General features: G+C 40.3%; 1 protein-coding gene across 3 annotated transcripts in view; it reads right to left on the bottom strand.

The window, feature by feature from the left end:
• Nucleotides 1-17,683, bottom strand: part of SVEP1 (sushi, von Willebrand factor type A, EGF and pentraxin domain containing 1) — a gene marked incomplete at its 3' end in the record, with an annotated part of 122,972 nt that extends 105,289 nt beyond the window's left edge. For all 3 annotated transcript variants that reach the window (XM_079331661.1, XM_079331663.1, XM_079331662.1), the window contains exons 1-3: nt 16,897-17,683; nt 3,628-3,883; nt 2,312-2,488 (exon numbers count right to left, since the gene is read on the bottom strand). In XM_079331661.1, coding sequence (XP_079187787.1) covers nt 2,312-2,488; nt 3,628-3,883; nt 16,897-17,415 — 952 coding nt within the window. In that variant the 5' untranslated portion in view covers nt 17,416-17,683. The remainder of the gene's footprint in view (nt 1-2,311; nt 2,489-3,627; nt 3,884-16,896) is intronic.
• Between the last annotated feature and the right edge of the window lie 2,667 nt (nt 17,684-20,350).

Below are 20,350 nucleotides of genomic sequence, written 5' to 3'. Positions count from 1 at the left end.
AAAACACAGGATTTATTTTTGCTACCTTCTGTATTTTTGTTTGGTTGTCGCTAGTTTGAACCTCAAAATTTGTAATGAAGGAAGAGAAGGAGAAGAAAAAGTGAAGTTATGGAAGTGGAGGTGTTTATGTACTCTGCAATACTTGGAACTGGATACAATCCTGCCTTCGTTTTTCCTTTCACCTTGCCACAATCATTATGGCTATCTCTGGCCAGAAGTTCCCAGTGCAAGCCAAGAAGTTTTGTTTGGCTTGCTTTTTAAAGTAGAGAACAGTCAGTCTGTTCTTCCTTTAGTGGCACATCATCAACAATACCACAAAGAACGGGAGTGGGACACTGAATTTCTGCTTTTCAGCACGTGGCTCCCATTTTATTTTACAGAAGACTTCTAGAGTGTTTTCTGGTAATTATGAAAGTAAAAGACTGTAGGGATTTTTATGCATTGTTCTGATGCCTCACATTTAAAGCCATAAGCAAGAGTAAGGTGGTATAATGAAAAGCAGAACGTACAGAAAATAATCACAGAAAATAAACACAATAGCAAAAATAATAGGTACTATACGGAAAAGCAATTTCCCTCTTAATTCAAATTCTTTTAAAAATGCCTTACTCTATTAGGAAAACATGGGCTAGTGGAGTATCTTCAGGTTTTGCTAAAACCCCCTAAAAATAGTCCAATTAAGTCCTGTCACTGTAAACTTGCCACAAATCCTCCCGCACATTATCGAGTGAGGAAAAGTTAAGATGAATTCTTAAGATTCCTTATGCTTTACAAATCCACAGCTATGCTCAGATGTGAAATATTAAAAAAGGGTTGGAATCCTTTTTAGAATAAAAGATTTACAAATAGGCTATTTTCCCTTTAAAGAACACATATTAACTTTTTTTTTTTTCTATCTGTCTTTTAAAATACAAGAGTTGAACAGAGCATACATAAAGAAAAAGTTTGAGTTACTCAGGTCAAATTCTTCCTAAAACACATGTATGCAACTTCAATTACCATCACATACACGGCAGATGGCTGCAATCATCAGCTTACTTGCAGGGTATCTATTTATTTCAGAAGCACTTACCCAGGAAGCAAAAATGAAACTTTTGTCTGCAGCTGCAAAGTACCCATTTTAAAAGATCTGACTTTTATCATTTTTGGTGGCACTTGAGAGTACACTTACCCTGTCAAAAGACCCTTTAATGAAGAAAGGGCAACACTAAAATAATAGTCCTGCTCTCTTTAGGAATAGTTCAAAACAATATTTAATAACACAAACTACTGATAAAGGCAGAAATTTTGTGCATATGTTGCTCAGTATCTTACTATAGCAGTCATGGTAAAGAAAAATTACTTTATGACAAAAGAAAAAATATGATAAAATGTGGTTTTGTCTTAAATAAATCAGTATTAGAATTGAAAATATGCAAAATAGAATAATGCATCTGCTTGAGTTAATTGAGCACACAAGGGAGCTGCAACCATTTACATAAAATATGATTCTGATCCAATGTGCCAGCACTGATATTGAATCCTAACTACTTTCCTCTATTCATGTTGCACTCAAAACTCAACGAATTCCTGCTTACATACTGAAAGAAGGAAAGGTGCCCAAGAGGTGAATTACAACGTGATAATTGGAAGGGAGTGTAATACAGCTTTACAGAACAACTTCTATAAAGATGTGTAAACAGTTGTTATTTTAACCACACCTTGAATGCATACAAGTAAAAGGGCTTGTCCAAAAGGCAAGTAACAAAACCAGTATGAGTAAAATGTCACAATGACTTGTCTCTGTTTAATGACTCATGTTTTCTTCCTCTATAGTAACTGGAAGTCATCATGGGACAATTAAAACACATTTACATAACAGTAGGTTTCACCTAGAATTTATTCTGCAAAAATCCACATATATAGCTTCTCTCCCAGCCATGAAAGTTCAGAAAGTGATCACCAAAACTCATGAGGGAGAAATGTATTATGAGCTCTTTAGAGCAAATGGTATTACCTGAGACTTGGTATACTCATAGTCACGAATTTACAGCGTGCTGTGTTTTGGGAAAGCTTTACTTTGTCAGAACATTTGCCCTATTCTCACCTTTTTCCTACGCATCTCCTTGAGCTGTTGCTGAAGACAAGGTATGAGGTGAGTCTGATGCTAGAGCTATACTATGACTTCAGCCAGAGAGCTTTCCAGCAGCCTTGCATGCATTCTGATCCAGGTTCATAGCCATAATCCCAAACAGATCTTTTAGCTCCCAGAGAGATTAGCCATGTGTTCAGAGCATACAGAGAAATGCAAACACTGAGACATGAGACTCACCTGTACACTCATGCTGCAGTCCTTTCCCATAGTATCCTTTTTCACAGATACACTCGAACTGGCCAGTGTGAGTGCCACACTTACAGCTTGCCATGATGTCACAGCAGTTTTCATTTGCCTCGCAGAGATATGAGCAGTGAGATATATCTTCTTGGATGTAGCTGCCAGAGGGCAGGTCTGAAATCGTATGGATTTATTAACAACAAATTCAAAACAAAACAACAAAAGTAATCCCAAAGTCTCACATTATACCATTAGTAAAACATTTGTTAAAAACCCTAGGTTCCAGCAATAAGTAGCAGATTATGAAGTAGAGCCTTGCTATGCTCAACATGCAAAAGATTGGTGTCCCTACTCTGGAAAAGGGCTCACTGAAATCTACCCAGATTTTCTCTTCATTTGAGTCTAACACTGCCAGAATGCAGTCTCATTCACAACAGAAGCTGTTGAGACAGCTTTTCCCAGCTTTGGTGGATACCATATCTGGCATCAGAAGAACATTTGGTCATGGCATGTAAAACCATTTGGTCATATTACAAAACAAAAATCTTTGACACATTCACATAAACTAGTCCAACCTCACCTGGAACAAACAAGCTGGTAACAAAGCATCAGAAAACATTATTTTACCATGTTATTCCCAAGTAGCATGTTTTCAAAAATTATAGCAAATAATTTAAAATGTCTAGTCTGATGCGTGTTCTAAGTCTCAATCAAGCAGCATTGTCAAACAAATGTTTAATCATGTGTTCTCACTTGCTTATCTAAACCTACCCTATTTTTCAGAAAGAACTTTTATTTTAGGATAGAGTAGGTTAAAAGAGGAATCACAGTCCCAACTCTCTTTCCACCTCTTCCTCTTTCCAGTTTTACTGCGCGTGTAAGGTCATAAACACAAATTGCATTGACTGTTATACAGAGGGATCTAGACTCTGAACAGGCTGTTGCTGCTGTATGAGACACCCTAAAGGTAGTCTAGTTCTAAGGTGCACATTAGGTGCCTCTGAGTACAAGGTTCATCTGTTCGAGCACCAGGCACATTGGGCCAAGAGAACAATAGATGAAATGAACAGCTGAATGGATGTAAATATGTATGCACATCACTGAGGAGAATTTTGCTCACACCTTGTTGGTGATGAGTTGACCCAAATGAAGTTTATCATTTCAACTGAGGGACAAACACCTCTGCTAGAAAGTATGAGAAAAATAAAAAGGGAATCAACACTGCATGAAGTGTAAATGCAAGACAGTACTGGAGATCTTCCTGTTCAGACCTCTCTGCTGCCAGTAGATTTCTGAGGTTAGGACATTAATACCTTCATGAAGAGCTCTGCGTGCCAGAGCTTCAAACTCAGTAAAACTATGAAGAAGATAACAGTGATCTTCTTTTGGGTGGGATGCCATATCATTCAGCTCTCGGATGTTCCCCTGCCATATCCCAAAGGTGAAGATCTCCACTCCAAGGTCACGCAAGGATGCTGCAATGGGTCTCGGGTCTCCCCCATTGGAATAGCCATCAGTAATGAGAAATATCACTTTTGTGGCATTTCCACGGGCATGCCGTAATATTTGCTGGAAGACAAAATGAAATTGCACACCTCAGCAGAGGGTTAACAGTGGTTGATTGGTACACTACTCCTCTACTATGCGACTCCTTTCATTTGAATTATACAGCTAATAAGGCCCTTGCAAGATCATCCACTATAACAAAGGCCAAACATCTTCACCTACATCCTGTGGTTGTACAAGTCCAACCACTGGGTCACACTTTAGGTGGTCACAGTTTATACAACCACACAAATTATGACATGATAAGAAATGAGACACTTTTTGTTTTGATTAAGTCACCCATGCATCAGATTCAGCAATGATTCTGATCACGGCTAAGTGACTTTGTTCAGACTGAAATTTAAAGAGGTACTACAAACATTGAAAATCTAGTGCAAGACCCAATACACAGTCTAATGTATTTTAATGCAATATTACATTTTGATCCACTAAACTGTAAACCCTACTGCTGATTTATTGCAAGGCTTCTTCTAACAAGTATTTGGACTACTGGTTATTTTAAACCCAGCAATACAATTCCCCATTTGTCCCTGTTGAATGATGCTTTCCACCCTTACAACAGCCTGTTAAGGTGACTTTAGATTGTCCATTGTGGCCTCAAAAGTGCCTTCTACACTGCTGGTTGCTCTTCCTATTACTTCACACAAAGCATGTGTGATGCTGCAAAATACTGCCCTAGTGAGAACTTGCCTCACAGATTCCTCCACATTTCAGCCTTCCAGTCTGACAATGCACTAGTACTAACTACTCTCCAAGTACTTTCAGTTTTTGGGCAAAAGGCAGAGCAGCAGCAGAAATGGGTTGTCATTGTGCCATGGCTTAGAAGCCACCCTATGGAGCTACCATGCTGATGATTAGCCACTGTCTGTCAGAGTGTGAGTAAATAAGGGATGACTACCAACTTCCCAATTGTGGGCAGGTGCTGCCCACAGCCCTGAAGCAGGGGATTGTGAAGACATATCTTCTCCGTGCTCTGGGAACTTATGTAGAAAGAATTAGATGCAGGACTTCCAATTTGGCAGCAGACAAATTCTGACCATGTTTATTTCAACAATAGATTGCACCATGCTACAATTAATGTAAAAGACCACTTAACAGACGTTTGAATGATACTCCAAAAGGCATATCATTCTATGACAAGTAGGGAAATGTGATTAAGACACTCTTAAAAAGCAGAGATTCCAAAACCAGAGATCAACAAAGCTAAGCTGTTTCTTTACAAAATCTTTATGTAAATCTTAGGTAGTTAAATTGTCTTGCTTTCAGCTCATCCAAAAGTTTACTGGTCAGGCCAGCCTAAATAACCTGCAGAGTTTTTATACTCCTTCTCAGTAAGCCAGGCCACATTTTAGGACAACTGCATTTTGATTTGTCAGTTCAATGATTTCAGGTAGATACTATGCAAAAACAAGCACACACACCATAAATCAAAGCACATACCATTGGCACTGTGGTCTGAGAGACTGCCAAGCAATGTTTTGCTGTTGGGCTAGATTTTATTACTACTTGTTTGCAAAACCCAAGGGCAGTGAAACAAATTCTCTTGCAGACAAAAATACCCTTCACAAATCAAACTTATTGTTCCTCATATTGCTTAAGTTATAAATGGAAAACCAGAATGAAGTGGAAAAACAGAATGAAGTGGGAAACTAGAATGAAAAGAACCAGGAAGGAAAAGACAAGACAAAGTGCAACATGAAGACAAACAGTAGGAAAAATACACAAATGCCTAATTTCAAAATGCATTCTGAAACTGATACTCTAAGACAAGTGATTGCAGGCAGAGACAGTAGTGTTATTTATAATTAACATTTATAACTAATGTATTTATCATTAACTGTGCTATTTTAAACCAGAATATAAGCAACTTAAACTTCTATCCAGCTTCTGAAGTATGATATTCTCTACTGATGGCTGATATTCTCTACTCAGGATCAGCATCTCTGAGCTTTGAAAAAATAATTTCAATCTGCAAATCACATAATAAAAGTGGAAAAATATGCCTTAAATCCATGCAAGTTGTGGAATATGCATAACTGAGGAAGAAAACACAACTTACAGAGGGTTAAGAGACATAATGGAGATTGCCAGTGCTATTCTCTGAAGATCCCACCTACATGCAGATAGCTCTAGCAGAATATGATTTCAACTCATGATTGTGTCATAACATGTGCAGAATGGGGAACAAAGCTTAATTGTGGAAGGATGGCAATTTCTGCAGTATTCTTCAGCCCTGTTTCCCTTGGTGCATAACAGAAACCTACACCTTTATATGCGAAGGTAGTGGTCAGCATTACACATTGCCCTGGTTCTTCAGCAGTTAATGCTCATAACCAGCAGGAATCAAACTTCCACGTTTTCCCTAAACACAGAGACATGTTTGTGTGGCCAGTGAACAAGTGAGCTTGAGCTCCACTAGTCCAGACAGGACGACAGATATCTCAGGATTATTTAATTCTGACTAACAAATAAACAGGGATTTTTGTTTCACAAAATTCAGACTGCTACAAATGCCCTCTGATAATCCTGAAACACAAACCCTCCATGACTTTCCATGTAATCAAGAAACTTCCTGATCCCATGAAAAATTGCTTAGCAAGACCTTTTAAAAGCTGTGGATTTGAGTAAGTGGAAAACAACAGGAAAATACCATCTTTGAGGACCAAATTATTATTTTTGAGGTGAAAATAAGCCTTGACTACCTGACCCTCAGATAAGGCAAGTCCCAACATCTTTTCTATCCTCTGCATCTCAAAGGACAACAATCTCTTCAAGACAGCACTTATGTCACACAGACATGAATTGAGCTAACAGGTAAGAGAGCATGAAGTTGTCTTCCTGCTACACAGAAGACTTGAATATTCATGAACTAGGGAATCTGAGTAGAGAAACAGACAGACAGACAGACAAGATTGCTACATATTGCCCGTAGAAATCAAAACAAAACAAAACAAAACAAAGTGACTGACCAGCTTGGCCCTCATGTCTTGCAGCTGTAACTCTAGACACAGAATCCCTGCTGTATAGAAACAGAGGAAAACAACAAGGGACGGAAAGAAACATTCAGCATGGGGGGGGGGAGGGGGGGCATGGATGAGGTGGAGGGAGAAGACAAAAATCTGTTTTGAAATAATTTGTGTATGTCCATTTGTCCACTTAGTATTTTATTTCTTTTTGTGAAGACAAGAGGACAGGCCACCATCCTGTCAGAGCTGCTGACAATCCAAGTTATCAGTCTCCATTCCTCTTTGCAATATTTGCACAGCATTTCACATAATTTTTGTTTTCTCTAACCCTGACTCACATCCCTCTATTCTGAGAAACCCCTCTCTTTCCCTCTCCAGAAAGCTGCTTTTCTCCCGAAGAGAAAGTTAATATATTTTAAAATGTTTGTTCAACCCCTAAACTTGATTAACCCCTAAACTTGTAAGAACATACAGAGATTGTTCATCAGCCCCTGCCAACTTCATGGACTTTATCTACATAAAGATGACTTTTTTTTCATGACAAGGCTTTGCAATCTCTTCTTGTCAAGTTCTTCAATAAATACAGCTTAAAAGCCCTCTGTAATGTACTAGTAACTTTAAAAGATCCTGAGAACCTATTTCTTTCACATGAATATCTACATCTGCTTCTGATTTTACCATCAAATGAAACTGAGCACCAGACATAATTCAAAATACAGGGCTGAATGGTCTGTTAAATTGAGAATTTAGCAGATTTGGTCACTACTATAAATTAACAGGGGATAAGTACAAACAAAACAAAGCAACAAGTACTCTTGATGATTGATTAGAAATTCACATGGACACTGGAAATACCTAGTCTTTTACCATTCCAGTAACAATTCTCTTGTCTACACTTCCTTCAGAGGAGTGGTAGATCAGTCAGTTTCAGTAATTCTTCCAGATCTTAAATAAAACATTCTTTTGACATTAGCAAAAGGCTATTACCATCTGTATTGTGTTCAGTGACTGTTTGGTGTGTACAAATATCTGGCAGTCTAACCAAATTTTTGTGCCAATAAAAGTCCTTAGAATTAAAAAATGAAGTCTTGTGCAACAAAAAAGTTATCATACAAAATCCTCTAGAAATTCTCTACTGTAATGGAAAACTAAATCACTACAGTCACAAAAACAGCTCAATTCTAACTTCTGCATTTTTAGCATTAATGTGGAGCTTGTAACACAAAATTAGTAGAGGTGAAGGATAGAAGGGCAAAGATTCTTCAGCCACTTGACAGCCACAGCAATGATGTTGTCAAAGGCTGTTACTGTCTCAACAACATCCTCTGCACGTAATCCATAAACATAATCTTGGGCCTGATTCCTGTCCTTTAAAGAAGAGTTGAATACTACTATATCTACATAAATGGAAACCAGTTGAAATGGGTTACCCTTTCTCACTTTACAGACCAAGCCTCCAATACCATCATAGAGCCCCGGGACAAAATGCTTAAGTTGTAGCCTAGCCCTCAAAATAACATTACCCAACATTCACCTTGTAGGAAAAACACTACCAAAGGGCTACAAAGCGAATGCTATTCATTATAGATCAGGAAGAACCACCACTGGATCTCAGAAGCAAACCAGAAAGCTTTCCACTAGAGCCATTTAGCTGTGCTACCCCAGAAGACCATTTACACTGGATTTCTTTTCACCTTAGGAATGATATAAAACATACACATCAGGGGATGAGTTATGAATAGAATGAAATTATTATTTTTCCTAGTTGATCACTTACTCAATATAAAAGAAATAATTTCTGTTTTCTATTATTATAGAATTAATTTAACTATCTCTGAATGTAACATTTGTTACTAAGCTTATACCAAAATGAATAAATGTTAGTTTATTAAAACACACTGCGTAGATTTGCTCCATGTATTCATAAGAATATTAAAACAGTACATTCTAATTTATCATAGGTGACCTCAGAAGCAGACCAGCATTTTGTTCACAAAGGAAAGTGGCAACACTAAATCTCTTAGCCAAGCTGAACTTCTATTCCAAAGTTTCTTTTTCACCTTTCCCACAGGTAAAAATGTCCAAATCTGATAGGAGATCTTATGCAAATAAATATTCTATAAAGAAAAAATGACCAGTACTGTGTTCAAACATAGCTTTTGGAGAAGCTGAGATATTTTATCACTGAATCCAGAGCACTCCTGAGGAACCTGGTCATCTCACAAGACTAATGCAAAACTAGAGAGTGACAAACACAGTAGCCTTCAACATGAAAATGTTGCCAGGTGAAGAATTGTTTGCACCTGGTGGGCTAACACAATGCTTACTCTTCAAAAACCACTGGCCTATGGAACCACACAATGCTAACTCTGCAGGAAGAAGAACTGGAAAGCAACCAGCCCAACTGTGCAAGCTTTTACCAGCTCACCAGGCAGTCAGGGACACCTTTGGGGCTGCCTGCCACCAGGGATCACTAGTCTCCCAGGACAGAGAGCATGCATAGAGGGAAGGGAATGCAACTAAATGACTTTGGGAAAATGATTATCATATACATGCTTTTTTTTTTTTTTTTCTGGAAAAACCTGTGAATATGTATGCAAAATATAGCATATAAACAGGACTCTTATGCACTCAGCATGCAAGACATTTTGGAGAAGATATCCCCTCATGCATCCAACTGAATAAAGAATGTCTATTTCTTAATGTTACATTGGTGCTAAGGAGTTTTATTTTACTGATTTTTGGTAACAATACAAATATTATTCCTGTACATGAAAGACCTGGCTACACCTCCTGAGCTCCCTCTCTAAAACAGCAAAGGTTTGATTTCACCATGTTTTCTCTCAGTCACTATACATTGTTATTTTCACTGCTCAAGTCAAATGAATCTTATCCCCTCTTTAGGTTTCCTAAAATGAACTAAAAGATACTACACAGTCAGATGTATTGGCTCCCAACCTTTCCCACTCTTTTCTGCACTGCTATACAGGCTCTAGAGAATGAGATGTTACATATCTAGAAGAAATTAACAATATTAAAGCTTCTGTTGGATATCCACCTAGAGAGAAATGCACTCTTAATTCAGAGAAAATATGTATCTATAGAAATAATTTGGATTATTAAAATATTTAAGTAATTCTTTCTGGCAGGCATGACCTGAGTAAATCTGAGTAAATCACAAGTCTGTCAGACAACCCCACTATATATATGGATGAAAGCACACAGGTGAAAAAGCCAGGCATGCTCACATGCAGGAAATGTACTGATATGACATCTGAGCAAAGATTGACAGGTCTAGTAATGTTCAGATGGAGGAAAAGAAGGTTTAAGGTCCTCTAATCCATGCATATATATATAAGCACTTAATGAGGTGGGGGAGTGAAGAAGATGTCTACAGAATCTTCTAATTGGTAGCATAAGACAAGAAGCACATATTTAAATACCAACATTCCACTTAAACAGAGGAAGTAACATTTCTGTTGCAAGAGTGATCAACCATTGAAACAAGTTTCCCTGGAATTTTATGGCTTCTCCATCCCTAAATATATTCAAACATCAACTTAGACACGATCCTGAGCAACCAGAACAAAAGACTGAAAAAACCAAAATCACCACTGGCGTTGCAATGACAGGAGACACTATACAGAATTTTGACTCACACAGCTGTGCTAGGACTGTTGGATCTGGTGATTTGAAATTGTGTGGCTTTTAGTTTTGAGTTCTGAACTAGAAAGAACAGAAAGCACCTAGTTTCCAGGAAACAGCTGACATGCATATTCTTCGTCTTCTCTCATTCCGACTTCTGTGACTTCTTCTAAACAGGGCGCTAAAAAACAGGGCATGTTATGTGCATAGATATTTTCTGAGCTCTTGTGCTATATAGCTTTTTACCAAGCTTATCAAGACTTCGCAAAATTGCTGAAGGCTTTTATATGCTACAATGTTGCATGCTATATTCAAAATATAATTTGTAAATATGTCTCAGTCTGATTTGAAAAATTAAAACTACTAGTTTTCTTTGTCTGCGAGCAGTTTCCATCATTATATAACAAAGATGTTATCTGATTTCTTTAGTACTGCTCTGGTCTTCTGCTAATAATAAAAATAGTGGCTCAAAAATATTTTACTAAATATGTAACTGATTTTAATGTATTTTCAGAGCAGGCACTCACATCACTTTTGACGAGTACATCTGCCAAATATTTGTTTCTTTCATGTTTGTTTCAAACATTTATTACTTCAAATAAGCCAGGAAAAAGAAGAAAAGCTGTACTGAATAATTAATTCCAAAAGGACAAACACAATTCATGTCCTGGCCCATCTACTGCCAGCTGTCACTGCTCAATTATCATCTGAATACTTTTTTTTTTTTTTTTCTCTTCAGGACTGCTAGAATTGAGCAACACTAACACAAAGTTATCACAGATAAGAGATGTTTCAGGCCAACTGGGTGTTTGGGAGAGAAATCCATCTCTGCTTAACTGTTCATACTATGCATGCTTCCCAGAGCACCAGGACTCTGAACATTAAAGCTCTTTACAGACTGCTGCTTACATTCAAGGAGGCTTTTCATCTTCCTAGTTGAAGTTGCCAGTGAGACCTTGAACCAGAGGGAGTATTATAATTTTAACAAGAGCTTTTGTTTTGGATCGTGTTAATGTCATAGAGAAGCAAGCAGTTCCAAAATTTAAGCAGGGTGCTGGTCCTAGAAAGAACCTGTTGCTAAAAGCAATAGCGCTTTTAATTTCTGTGCCTAGAAAAGTCAGAAAATTCTGAGCATCAGAAACGTGCTGTGTCACCTGCAAAATCTGAGTCACAAATTCCAGTAACACATGGAACTGGGGGACAAAGGGTACAATATGTATCACAGAACATGCAAAATAAACATTCAGAAGTTTAATACTGAGGCTTATGTCAGGAACTACTGCTAAATATGATGTATTTTGCTGTAAAGGCCTTTTTTAAGCCTAGGAAATTAACAAAAAATAAACCAACTTATTTTGTCTTAACTTCTTCAAAATTTTAGTGCCAGGGATTTATTCCTTCTCTCAGAACAAATCACTCAGCAGCTTTTCTGGCTTGTCTTTGTGAGGGTCATAACTTTCAAGGACTGGGAATCAGAAGGGGCTTATTGTCAGACCCTTCCAAAAAAGGCTCTGAGATGACAACAAAAAATGTTTTTCTCATAAAAAGGAATGTCTATTCCTGAAATATTTAGGATGATATCATCCAGATAACATAGTAGTGCAAGATTTCATTCATTTTATTGTTGGTTACATCGGCAAGATTTTATTTTGTGCAGCAATATCTACAGCAGATTTCCAAATTGCATGCTTCTGATTAAACCAAATGCAAGATTTAATTTTGTGAGCACAAGCAGAAAATTCCAAAGAACAGGTTTTCAACTGTAGAAAATATTATTCCTGATTGTGCAGCCACAGATATTACACTAAACAGAGCCCTTTTTGCCTGTCCCGGCCAAAAGTTCAGAAAAAAATTAACTACTTAATAACTTCTAAAGGTAGGTAAATTTCAGGCTTGGTCTAAGGGCAATGAACAATTTGCAGATGTGTATCTCGACTCTGACCTTGCCTTACTAATCTTGTGAACAAACCCCACGCAAGGCTGGAGTATGCAGGACCAGCACTCTTCACAACTACTACACTGATTAAACTGGAGATTTAGGGCTGACGCTACTGATGGCTGGCAGGAACGCTACTTTCAATTTGGTAATCCCTAACTACCAGCTCTGCAAGTGCAAAAGTGGCCAGAGAGGTAAACCAAGTTGACTTTGAGTTTTTTTCCACCATATCTTTAACACAGACTCCCAAGGTCATGTCAAAATCCAACCCTGCCAATCAGTCACTCAGCTCTACTTGACCTCAGCCACCATCAGATATTTAGAGCATGATGCCAAAGATAACCTAGAATCTGCTACTCTCTCATTATCAGGTGTAGCTTTTGCAGAGGTCATAGGAATCAAAATCCACAAATACATTCTTGATAATCAGACAACATACACGATTCTGAATGTTCATGTTCTCGGTGAGAGGGCACTACTTTTTTTTCAAATAAGTAAAAAAATAAATCAAGTACACAGTAAGAAAATATTTTTGCTTCTTAAGCTTCAATAAATTTTAATTTGAAAATGAGATTATGAATCTGAAAATGCATTGAAAATAAAAGCTAATTTTCCTAGTGGGTAACAATGCTGCATCTTATACTTACGTGCTTTTGTCATACAGAAGAACCAAAGGCACTGTTACTTATTTAAACAAGCTTTAAATAAGCATTAGAACTGTTTATCCTAAACTGATATGTGCTTACATTCTTTTGAGGGACTTTTTTTAATTTAATAGTTATTAATTGTAACACAGAGCATGGAATTTGACATGCTGGTAGGACATTTGTCATGCTCCCTCAAGACCACATTAGATACGAACACCAGATTTCGAAGACCAGATTCTCAGAAAATGTGTAATCTTATTCCGTAGGTGACAAACCTTCCACTTGCATATATCTATACTTATACTGACTTCAACAGAGTGAAGATGAATTATGAAAACAAAAAGATTACCTTTTTAATGCAACAATTGTTTTTATAGCACAGAAGAATTCCCAAAGGCTCCCTCACCTGCTGCTTTGCCAGATTTTTTACATTTGACTTGTCTAAGGCTGTCTGAGTACTATCTCTGACTTTTGCTCAATAGTAATGCACACCTACAACTTCTGCTTCAATTATGAAGAGAAACTGTACCCACTTTACTTCCACTGAAACACAGAAATAAGACTATCTTCTTCTTAGGAAATATAATTTTCTCAACACATTGCCACGTGTAATAGTTTAAATAATTTTTATTTTCTTCTTTTTTTTTTTTTTTTTTCCAGACCACCAAAACCAATACAGCTTCAGGATATCTAAACTGTCCATCAATAAAGATAGTACACCAATGCTGGCCTATATGTAACTGTGACTCTCAGCTGCTAAAGAAGCCATTAAACTTCCATCATTGCATAAAGACCACTCAGCTCTATTTAAAAACCTATCTAGTAACAAATGTACATCCCTCCCACGAGGCTGCTGTTAGCAGTGGTTATCTCTCAGGATCAGAAGCTCCAATACAGTTGCCTAAAGGTCTCTCAACACTTTTCACCATTGAGGTCTTTTGTCTTTAGATGCATTCCTTAAGCATCAGGAGCAACACTTGTTCAAACCTGTTTGTATTTTCAATTCTGCTTTGGTTCTTTCTTGCTGTCACAACAGCTCAGGCTTTCCATAATGCAATAAGCAATCTGCTTAACATAAGCTGCATGTAGTTTGTGCTGTCCCACTAACTTATGCTGTGAAAAACTGAAGCCAAAGAGTTTTGAATTAATGAGCTCAGTTTCTTCCCCTAAAACTATTTTCATGTGCCTTAAAAGAAAAACTCCAAAAATGAGCACTTGCTAGCTCAAGCATGGCATGAAATCACAAACAAGGTGGCAAACCCAAACACCAATAGCAGTTCAGCCATTCTCATCAGGATGCTGTCTCTTGCCACTGTTTCTCATGGCATATTTGGCATATTTCTGTGAATCATGTAGAATTTATCTTTAATCTGCTGGGTAGGAATGCCAAAGTGTGGTCTACACGGCAAAAAGTTCATAAAGACAGCTTTAACAAAACACAGAAACTGCAATAAGATTGTCTGCAAAGTACCTTTAGAGAGAATGCAAAACTGCAGTGCCAAGGAGAACTCTTTTCAAAGAAGATGGACATTGTGTGACTGTGCAACAGCTTGTCAAAATGAACAGGTCTGGTTTTAGGATGATGTTTAGGTGCCTCAAGTTCTGAGAGAGCTACTGCTATGTAAATCTTGCCCCTGTTCACTCATGTTCCCAGGTCAGACACTAACTGGCCTGATGACCTTGCAGAATTCACTTATCTCTCTGCCTTCGTGGTTTCAGTGGAACTGTCACAGAGGTGAATTAATCACTTTGAGACCTACCAATAAAGAGTGATGCATGACGATTTAAGTGCTGGGCTTATTGTAACAATGCACTTCCCTTCCTTTTCTGTTGCTAAAACATGTGATACAATCCCAGAGACTTTGTAGACACTTTACAGATCCTTTTGAGTTTTGGAAAAGAAGCAGAGAATTCTGGTCAGAAGCATAAGGAATCCCAAGTTGAAGTGTAAAAGAAAAAGAATAATTGAATAAAGAGACATTTTAGAAAAGTGAAAGAAGAAATAATTATGGTTGCATTAAAAGTCAAAAACACAATGCAGAAGTCTAAGAGTCCAGAGGGAATAGCAGTTTTGTTATACTTGAAAAACTCTCTAGACTTATTCCAAAAGTAGTACTTTAAACTTAGAACAGTAATTTTATGAAGAGTGTCTAGAAAGGAGAGTATTCTCTGAAGATGTTAATTTATCTGACGTGAAGAAATCATGCTGAAGAAAACCACGGTACAGTATCTCTAACCAAGAGCTAGTAAGCAGACCGGAATTTAACCTTGTCATTCTATCTTAATTTTCCCTGTCACCATGTGAATATTTTTCTTCCCACTTTCTTAGAAGAACACAATGTAAAATGACAGTCATGCTGTTGCAGCCACGAAGTTTAGCAAGGCTCAAGAAACTAAATGGTGGGTTTCTGAAGGGATTTTTTTGTTTATTCCACTTTAAAGATATCATTAGTCAAGATTTCATATCAAGACAACAGATGGTATTTCTTAAGCTTATATTTTGTTTTTAGTGGTTATTTTTAACTTGTATCATTAACTTTTTCACACAATATCCCTGGGATGGATCTATATTGAAACATGGCTTCACAGTGGAAGATCTAATAGAGTGATGTGTTTTCCTAAAGCAGGTTTGGCATGTGCAGCTCTGAGCACATTACACAGTGAACTTGTTTTCTCCTGCCAAAAGTGAAGAAGAGAATAATCTCTGCCAATTTCATATGCCCAGCAGTGACGCACATCTTGCAATCTCATGCTTCAGCTCCAAATAAGAATTTGGAGTAAGCAGCATTTGGAGAATTTTGAGTGTATTTCAAGACAAGTGCACCCAATGCTCAGCTACAGGACGCTACCAAAAATTAGATGGAAAAAAAAATCAAAAATGAGACTCGATTTGGTGGACGTTTCTGAACACAAAGGCCAAATGACAATGAAGGGCCTAACCTTGTGAAGAAAGCTTCCTGAGTAGACTGGCTGTCCATTAACCATCTAGTGGGAAGTCTCCCCAGCATGATCAAGTGCCAACACGTGTCCAGGAGCTGCCTAGACCAAATTTCTGCCATGACAGCACGACAAGTGATTGCGTTACAGTGTCTGGAAACGTTCCTGGGGACATGCCCCTACTTACTGGTATACTGTACACAGTTTAATGGGACCTTTGGAAGTCATCAGCAATTAAAACAGACTCCTGGCAACAGTACATAGGTATATCTGACAGCTAGCAGGCACTCAAGTCCTGCTGCCCTGAAACTAGGCAGGCATTTCAAATGCCAGACTTGACTCGTATGTATCACTTCTGAAACTAAGACACGGCTCCATGACCCTTCAAAGAACGAATTTCACACATTTGTTTGCAAGGGCAGCAGAAAACATGGGAGTTGTAGGTGCAGACAGCACGGGAAGAGAGTGACTAATTGCTTTGACCAGACTATTCTGCATCCCACACTACACCATTCCACACCTCATCACACAGCCCTACACCCCTTGTCACGGAAAAACCTCGAACAACGCGGAGAACCACATTCTCACACCACACACCGCACAGCGCAGCACAGCACACCGCACACCGGGCCATTGCACCCCAGCGCCCTACGCACTACTGCGACACACATCGCCGCGCCTTCCCTCGATGCCGAGACCTTGCCTGGCCACAGCGCAGTCCGCACCGCGCCGGCGCTGTCCCTCACGGCACGGGGCTGGCTCCTCTCACCGCGCCTGCCCGCGCATCCCCGCACTCCGCGCATCCCTCGCGCATCCCCGCACCCCGCGCATCTCTGCATCCCGCGCATCCCGGCTCTGCCCGCACATCCCCGCACCCCGGCTCACCGCCGCCTGCTGGAAGGCGCCCTTGGTGTAGGTGCCGCCGCCGCGGTAGGCGATGGCGGGGATCTCGCGTCCCAGCAGGGCGCACTTGTGCTGCTGCGGCCGCCGCCGCGAGATGTAGTCCACGCGTGGCACCACGTTGCTGCGCGAAGAGAAGGTGACGATGGCGACGCGCGTGGCCGCGGGCACCACGGGGAAGTCGGAGAGCAGCTTCTTGACGAAGCGCAGCTCGCTGAGGAAGTTGGCCGGACCCACGCTCGACGACTCGTCCACCAGGAACACCAGCTCCAGCCGCCCGCTGCGCGCCCGCAGACGCCGCACCTGGCGCTTGAAGTCGCGCCCCAGCTTCTCCACTTTGCTCTCCGTCGTGTCGGGCAGCGGCGGCGCCTCCAGGGACGGCGACGAGAAGGTTGGGGCGCGGAGGAGGGCGGCCGGCTGGCCGCCCGCCCAGCCCTGGGGCGCCGACGGCGACAGGGACAGCGACAGTCCCCCCCAGCAGCAGAGAGCCACCAGCGGCCACATGGCGCGGCGGCGGCGTGGGGAGACGCCGGCAGCCGCGGGAGAAGAGCTGCTGGCCGCCCCCTGACGCCCCACCTCTTCTCTACTCGGACGGGCGTCCGGCCTGCCTGCCTGCCCGCCTGTATGTCTGTCTGTCTGTCTGTCTCTCTGCCTGCCTGCCTCTCTGTCTGCCTCCCCGCCGGCCCCCCCAGGTATCCGCGCCCTTTAATCCCCCGCGGCTGAGGCGCTGCCCCTCGCACGCCCCTCTCTCCGTGTTCCTCTCCTCGCCTGTCGGTAGTGATCTCCCCCGTGGTCCCTCCCCGCCTCCCGCCGCCCCGTCCCGCCCCGATGGGTCCCGCTCGGCTGGCGGGGCCAGCCCGGCGGCGGGACGGGTGGCGGCCGCTGGGAACGCGCCAAGCAGGAGCGGAGCTGGGCGGAGAGGCAGGACCCCCCGAAAAGTGACCGGCGCCTTTTCCGCTCCCTCGCAGCGGAGTGAGGGCTTGCACTGACACGTGCTGAGTTAATAGTGATTTATTTAGCCCTTTGTTTTGCGGGGAGGATGCGGCTGCGGCTGGGAGGTTTGGAGGATCCTGGCTCTGTCACAGTCCCTCTCTTGTTCAAGTGCACACTTCAGCGACCTGGGGAACTCAGTTTTTCAGCTTTCAAGATGAGGCAATACTTTGTGTACATCTCACACAAATGACAGCGAGGTGTCCAGATATGTGGGATGAGCGTCCACAAGGGTGTGTGCATCAAAGATATGGGCAGCACTTCCATATGAACATCAGTGTGTATGGGAGCATATACACTGATGTAGCAACAGACAATAAACTGTGCTTGTTATGAAAAATTCCTGGTTGCCATGTGCGACACTACAAGCCATTTCTTGGAAGAGGTCCTGTGCTGTCTTGCTGTCTGTGAATCACTTTAGGAGAGATATAAACTTGCAAAGAAACCTCCTGCCAAATTCAGATTCCATTACCCTTCAACCAAACTTAGTACAGATTTAATTCTCAAGAATATTATGAGTTAGCAACTTGGTTTTATTTTAGCCATTGGTTTCAAATTAAAGAGTTTTCTACTTAATCAACTGCATTTCCAGGAGTAGCTTAGTCTCAGAAAAATTCCCCTGGGACAGATTAGCCATGTTAACCTGTTGATTGCAACTTTTGGCCTTTTGTTGGTATTTTCCTTCCTTTACACATTTTCTACTCCTCCTCTCGAGTTACTTTTATTGACATATCACAGTGTGATGGAATATGCAGGTACATTGGTGCATTTGCATGTTAAGCCCCATGTTTACATTTGGTTGAATTGTACATTCCTTATCCATTGAGGCTTTTAGCTGATGGAAAGTTGTTCCAATACTGTCCTTTTGACTTCCCAGCATTACTCAAATTTCACTGCAAATGACAAGAGACTAAGTAACAGAAAATATTATTTAATTAGGGAAATGATGTGTCTGATATACGCATCCAACATGTTTTTTCATGTTTTATGTCTGTGGTATAGTCCAAATACTTCACAAAAATCTGTTTCTTAGGTATACTTCTGCAGCTTGGTTTTTGAAGAGAAAATAGAAATCAGACACTCTTACAGAGGCATATGGGAAGAACAGTTCTGGTACCAAAGGATGTGCTTCGTGATGGACTGATCTGTTTCTGTTCATGTTACAGTGAAATGAAAGAGATAACATCATACTTGTGCCATGATGAGACCTTCTTGTCTTAAAAGAGTAGCTGAAAGTTGCTACAACCACTGAAGTTCTCAGCAAGTTAGTCTGCACAATTGGTCTTTGGAAGATTAAAGAAAAGCTCTAATTGCATCCACTGTGGTCTGGGTCACACCACTAGTGTAGCTAGTCTCCTCATCTATGTTGCACTAGGCTGTAGACTGCATTGGTCTTTGCACAAGCCAGAATGGAAGAACGGAAAAGTACAGGCAAGAGGATTCTGGTTTCTCAAGGTTCTCCTCACCAAAGAGGATCATTGCAGTTACAATGTTTTTCTATTGCCCCTGAGTTTTCATATCATGAAGAGTACTTCAGTCTGAGTTAGTTTGTTGGAATGCTAACTGTCAGCTCCTTTGTTTCACCCACATTTACATAGTGCCAGATTCATATTTGTAAATGCCACACATTTTAGGACTCAGGAGGAGAAGAAGAAGCATTGAAGGCATTTTTAGCAAAGGAAGAACAATTCATGTCAAAGGCCAGTTGCCCGTGTTCAATCAGGGATGATTAATGGTGGGAACACAGTAGTTAATTTCACTCGTGGTGATCTCATTGGAATTATGAATGCAAAAAATAACAGAGCAATTTTAATTCAATCCTTGATACATGTGTAAGTATGTATTTTTTAAAGTCACACAGGCCCTCCAGTCATGATACACAGAAGCTCTTACTGGTTTAACAAAAAGATGTGTATGGGACTGCAGAGTGAAGTCATCAGTGCAAGATGACTTCACACAGGGAATTTGCAATAATAGAGAAATAAAGAGGTGAATGGCTAAACTTGACTGTGGAGCAAGACTGAGATGCTAGCACAATACTGATGTGAAACAAAATCCAGAAAAATTGAATTATCAGTCCATTGATAATTGGTGCACAAAAGGCTTTGAAAAGAATCAGTAAGCTGTATTTAGTTAATAATTCTCATCATATATTTTCCCTTGCATGTAACGCAGGTAAACTTTCTTTACATTCATTGGCACTCAACCGATTTGTGCAGAGAGGAGACACTAGAGCATTTCAAGACACTGTGAGAAGTTAGTGTCAGCATCTGTAGTAAACGAAATCTAATGGTATGAAGGAAAGAATGAGGGCACCCAAAGAATTAAAGTCTGCTCCTGATGTGATTTAACAAAACCCTAGAATCATTTCTGAAATAGACTTAAACATAAAAGCTTAGACTCAGCATGTAAAATTCTCAAGGAGGCATTTTATCCGTCAGGCCGCAGT

This window comes from Erithacus rubecula, assembly GCF_903797595.1.
Source record: "Erithacus rubecula genome assembly, contig: SUPER_Z_unloc_6, whole genome shotgun sequence".
NCBI lineage: Eukaryota > Metazoa > Chordata > Aves > Passeriformes > Muscicapidae > Erithacus > Erithacus rubecula.
Note: the sequence above shows the minus strand (reverse complement) of the source record. Positions and strands in the feature narration are given on the sequence as shown.